Below are 5,670 nucleotides of genomic sequence, written 5' to 3' on the forward strand. Positions count from 1 at the left end.
AAATAAAGTACACATTTGATGGAGAGAGACGATAACTTAAATATAAATAAGTGAAAATTAGTCAAATACCCTTCTTAATGATTACTCCTTCCGGTTCAAAAAGTGTATCCACTTAACCTTTATTTTTTTGGTTCAAAATGAGTTTTCACTTACCAAATCAAAAAAAAAAATTAATCTTATTTTTCAGATTTACTCTTATTAAGTGTTAAGTGATCAAATCTCAATACCTATTTAGTTAGGAAAGTTTAGTCAAATTAATTATTTTTACCTAAGAGTTAGTATTTTCTTAAAAAGTGTGCAAATGACTAAGTGAACATTCTTTTTGGAGTATTTCTTAACAGAGGTGTAAAACAAAATCGACAAATAATTTGAGACCGAGAGAGTATAGTACTCCCTCCATTTTTAATAAGTGGTGTTTTTAGTTTATATACATTCCTTTAAAAATTGCTCACTTATGTTTGTACCAACTTACCCTTAATCAAATTTTACCTCTTTTTAAGTTACATATTTGTTAGAAAAATCACTTAATGATTCTCGATTATGTAACTAAGGGTAATTTTAGAAAAATAAAATTAATTTTTTTAAAAAATTATTAAATATCACTTATTTTAAAATAAAATGAAATACCTAATCATTTATTTAGAAACAGAGAGAGGGTTAATAATTCTTTTTTCCTTTCAAAATCTAGAAAGTGATGTCGCAATAAAAAAACAGTACAGTAAAATAATCTAGTGTACAAAAAAGAAGAAAAGAGCCCCCACGCAGCAGCTACAATATTATAGCAACAGCTTTTAGCCACCACAAGCCCCCAAATTATAACTGAAACTGTCAGTTGTACAAAATACCCAAAGTACCCCTTCAACACCTTCTTTCTCTGCAAAACACACTGCCACAAGTTACAGTAGAATTTCTGAAAGACTATTATTTGACATGTCTCTGCTCTCTATTGAATGTGATGGCGTGTTTTATCACCACCTCACCCCTCCTAATTAATTACATTTACTACTTTGCCACTTCACTTCATCTCCTTATCCCAAGAACAACAAATACAAATACAAATAGCTCTCTCTGTTGTTTTTTACTGGGCTTCATTTCAAAATCTCGTGAACTTCGAAGCCCATTTTATTTTGCTTCTTCTTCAATCCACGGGTTTCCTGTGTTTTCATGTGTATGTATTGTTTCAAATTTTGTCGTTTCGTTATTTTAATATGATTGAGTATTTGTTTAAGCATTTGTTTTGAACTGAAAGATTCGTCCCTATATAAAGTATTGTTTTGGGGTGAGCGAAAGGGTTATACTTTTCAAAGGGTTATACGTATTTCTATGTATATAAACGTATGGGAATGTGCTCATGTTGACTGTTGCTTCTTTTCTTTGTATATACGAAGGTACTATGTTTTTCATTTCTCTTGTATTTTCCGTCATTTCAGTGCTTGCATTTTGTTTACAAGTGCTAAAAGAAAAATGGGGTTTTGATTTTTTTTTTTTTTTTTTTTTTTTGAGCTCGTTGTCTCAGTTGAAAGTTACTACATTGTACTTCATTTTGTGAACGATGTTGTGTTGGGGTTGAGATTATTTTGCATTTTGGCTGTCTTTGTTTGATTTCTTATATATATTCAGGTTTTAGTAGACGATAATATTTTGTTTGGGGTATGAAAAAGCATATGTTTTCCCTTTTTTTTTTTTTTTGTCTTCGCTCTAGATGTTTGAAAGATTCAATTTTGAATGCCTTTTTACGGACCTTCACAGTATTGCTGTTTTTTTCCCTGTACATACCCAAAAGTTGGATTCTTTAGTTCATTGTGAAGCAATAGAAAAGACTTAATTTTTTTTGTTCTTGGTTTCTTGATGAATTCTAGGTGAAAACCACAGCATTGTTTTCTGGGCCATTTGAAAATCTTCAGCATTATAACAGCTCTGATAATTTTTGAGTGATGGATGGGAGACGGCATTCGGTTGATGTTCCCATATCGAAAACGCTGGTTGCACTTAGAAGAGTGAAGTCACTTAGGGATCCAACCACAAATTCGATAAGCAAGTTCTCCACAATGGTTGATAAGTTGAATTGGGAAACAAATTCAAATAATGCTATTACTTTAGGATTTGAAAATAGACAAGAAGTAGGCTACAATGAACCAAATGGCTTCTCTTTGTATGCCAACCTGGAGGACTATGTAGGTGATCAGGAACTTAACTGCAATATGGGGAACTGCAAACCACAGTTGATTTCGCCTCAAATGGAGCCTTGGAACGGTAATGTCGAAATGTCTAACCTATGCAAACCAAATGAGATAGAAAGAGGAAATAAATCATCAAGTAAAAGATTAGGTCATCCTTACAGGGATCAAGGAATGGCAATGACTTGTACAACACCTTTTGATGCCTTGGAGGAGGGCACCGGTTCCAGTAAAGAATCAATTGGAGCAGTGCAGGCGAAAGATGTAGCTTATTATTCAACAAAAAAGAATTGCAAACATAAAAAACATACTAGATCATCTAGAACAGCAGCTGGTGATATCTTGAGTCGTGTAGGTAGTCCCTACTTTTCATTAAGCGATGCTCCAATCGAAAGCTCAAACCATGCGATTTCACTATATGGAAATGAAGATGTTGACAATGTGGATTCTGATCACGGTGGATGTGGAATTAGCTCTTGCTGGTTAGGCACCCCTAAATTTAGGGGATCAAGTCCTCTTGAAGAGAGACCACTTCTGTCTGCAGGAATAGGTGACACACTCTTAGCTCTACAAAGAAGAAGCTGGACGAGAGATAACAATGGAGTTGCTTCACACTCAGAAAGTCCTAGAAATCTCAGTCAAAAGTTCAGGCCAAAATCATTCACTGAAATGGTTGGACAGAACGTGGTATCAAGGTCTCTGTTGAATGCAATCTCGATTGGGCGGATAAATCCATTCTACCTGTTTCATGGTCCTCGTGGTACGGGAAAAACATGCGCGTCAAGAATATTTGCAGCCGCATTAAATTGTCTTTCTCCTGATGCTGAGAAACCATGTGGCCTCTGTAGAGATTGTGTTCTGTATTTCTCAGGAAGAAGCAAGGATGTTAGAGAAGTAGATTCCTTGAAAATCAATAAAATGGAGAGAGTTAGATTAATTATCAAGAATGCAGTGGCACCTCCTGTTTCATCCAAATTTAAGATTTTTATAATTGATGAGTGCCACTTATTGCGAGAGGAAACATGGACTAGCATTTTAAATCACCTGGAAGAACTATCTCGCCATGTGATATTCATAATGATCACCCCTGACCTTGATAAGCTGCCTCGTAGTGCAGTATCACGGTCCCAGAAGTATCATTTTTCCAAAATAAAAGAACTTGATATTTCTACTAGGTTACGTGAAATTTGTGAAGATGAAGGACTCGATTTTAATCAGGATGCTTTGGATTTCATTGCTTGTAAATCAAATGGCTCACTTCGAGATGGAGAGATAATGCTTGAACAGCTAAGTTTGCTTGGGAAAAGAATAACAATGCCTTTAGTCTATGAGCTAGTAGGTGTTCAATTGTGAATTTCTTGTATTTTCCTTTTCTATTTCCTCGTTTTATAAAAGTCGTGATAATTAATGTTGTCCATTCATCTTCTCTGCAGATTGGAGCTGTCTCTGATGATGAGTTGCTAGAGTTGCTGCATCTGGCATTGTCATCTGACACTTCAAATACAGTTAAAAGAGCCAGAGAGCTAATGAGATCTAGAATAGATCCCATGCAATTGGTATCACAGCTGGCAAATCTAATAATGGACATTCTTGCTGGAAAATGTCAAACAAGTGCTTGTGAAGTCAAAGACAGGCTATTCAGCGGACACATTTGTAAGTATTAGGTTTCATGGTTATTCGTCCCTTTGTATGTTGCTAACATATCTTGCCAATTTTTTGTCCTACTTGACTTCTGCATGTTGCAAATCAATATTTTATTTTGGATGATGACTGATCAAATCAGCGGTATCAGCTGGGATTGGTGACTGATGGGGGTGTAGATGGCTTAGTTACTACCCTTTATATGTTTTTCTCGTGTACTGACTCCAAATCATCTTTAAGGTTGCGTATTGCTTGATTAATTTCATTTACATTAGTTTGCAGTACCTATTTCAGGTTTCAAGTCTTCTGACGAAATTGGACATTTATCTTGCAAGTGCCATTCTCATTCAGTTTTAAATTAATGTTTCCTAAAAGAATCATTGAACAAATTGTTTGGTCATATAGACTGTCCATAAGAAGTATTTTCGAGGAGAGCTCAAGCATAAATTGTATCTCCATTGTGCGATTCTGATGGTGACCTGATAGTGCACTTCTTGACTAAAATCCTTTTTGGTAGACCACTTGCTTCCTCAAAACTACTTTAGGGAATTTAGCAGATAAAGTTATTGATTGAGAAAGAACTGCGCAAATATCTGCTTTAATTCTGTCCATTTTCTTTTTAATTCAGAGTTGTAATCATTGTTTTGCTGATTGACTCATCTTTCTTTTCCCCTACTGTCTAATAATTATTTGCTCTTACTCCTCTGTACTTTATGTGCTGCATTTTGTTCTTTAATTAGAAGTCTAGAATTAATTATACCTTATAGGTATGAAACAAAAAAAATTCAACAGTTCAACTCAACTTTCTTGTTGTGAAAATTTTGAGGTTGCCTTTTAAATAATCTCTCTATGATGTGCTCCACTTTTTCATTGTCTTGTAAGACTGTTATATCTAAAAGATTGCATTTTTACTGCTGTATATCATAGCTGAAGCTGAGAAACAGCAACTTAGTCATGCACTCAAAGTACTCTCTGAGACTGAAAAACAATTGAGGGTGTCAAAAAATCAAACAACATGGCTGACTGCTGCGCTTCTACAGTTAAGCTCAGTGAGTTCTTCAGTCGATGCCAAAGATGGAAACTCATGCTTGAGAACGGTATACGAACAAGGTGGGATGACTGACACTCTCCTGTACTTCTCAATTTCCGGACAAGGCTAAATTTTATGTTCGACAAGTTCATTGCCGTGGAATTTTGTTTCTGTTGTGTCAGATCCTGATGGTAATCTTTGTAGTACATCATCAACAAGTGAGAGTTTGAAGCACCTTACAAGTTGTGCATGTGAAAGCATCGAATCTTGCAAAAAGGGAATGCAGGATGATAAGGAAACTCTGGCGTCTATATGGTATAGAGCTGTTGAAATGTGCGAATCCAATTCACTTGCAAACTTTTTGAGAAGAGGGAAATTGTCATCAATTTGTCTTAAGCAAGGTAGGAGTTTCCATGCTTTACATGTTTATTGCATCAGATCTTCAGCTTTGCCATCTCAGTGAATACATAGGTCTATCTCGACCTGATTACATTGTCATCTTTTCTCCAATCCAATGTATAATTTGAGCCACACATGTCTCCTATTTTGGTAAATGTTGGCACTTCAAATGCTGAGCTTTGCAAAACCTCCTTTAATCTGAAGAAGTTGAAATAGGGAACAACTTTTGAGTTGGACCTCCATGCTGTTTTTCTGTAATAAATTAAGCTGGAATTTGTATCTTTAATATCCTTCTGTTGTCCTAATTACTCCCACTTGTGTGCGCTCCGAAGGTACCAAATGTGCTTTCCATGGGTAATGAGCCCTTTTGCTTTTCTGTTTCCATCTGTCCTTTCAACAGCGTATTCTAGCTCTTGGCACCTT

The 5,670-nt window shown here is 35.6% G+C and overlaps 1 protein-coding gene across 2 annotated transcripts; it reads left to right on the forward strand.

Annotated features, from left to right (window-relative positions):
• The first annotated feature begins 817 nt into the window (after positions 1-817).
• Positions 818-5,646, forward strand: LOC132056033 (protein STICHEL-like 2). 2 transcript variants are annotated; one of them, XM_059448073.1, is made up of 5 exons: positions 818-1,168; positions 1,860-3,512; positions 3,611-3,830; positions 4,746-4,928; positions 5,031-5,646. In XM_059448073.1, exons 2-5 carry the CDS (start codon positions 1,935-1,937, stop codon positions 5,309-5,311), a joined length of 2,262 nt encoding a protein of 753 aa, XP_059304056.1. In that variant the 5' UTR covers positions 818-1,168; positions 1,860-1,934; the 3' UTR covers positions 5,312-5,646. The 2 variants fall into 2 exon arrangements, with proteins under 2 accessions (XP_059304056.1, XP_059304057.1); XM_059448074.1 differs by lacking the exon at positions 818-1,168 and adding an exon at positions 1,201-1,388.
• Positions 5,647-5,670: the final 24 nt, after the last annotated feature.

The sequence above is a fragment of the Lycium ferocissimum genome, chromosome 5 (assembly GCF_029784015.1).
Source record: "Lycium ferocissimum isolate CSIRO_LF1 chromosome 5, AGI_CSIRO_Lferr_CH_V1, whole genome shotgun sequence".
NCBI lineage: Eukaryota > Viridiplantae > Streptophyta > Magnoliopsida > Solanales > Solanaceae > Lycium > Lycium ferocissimum.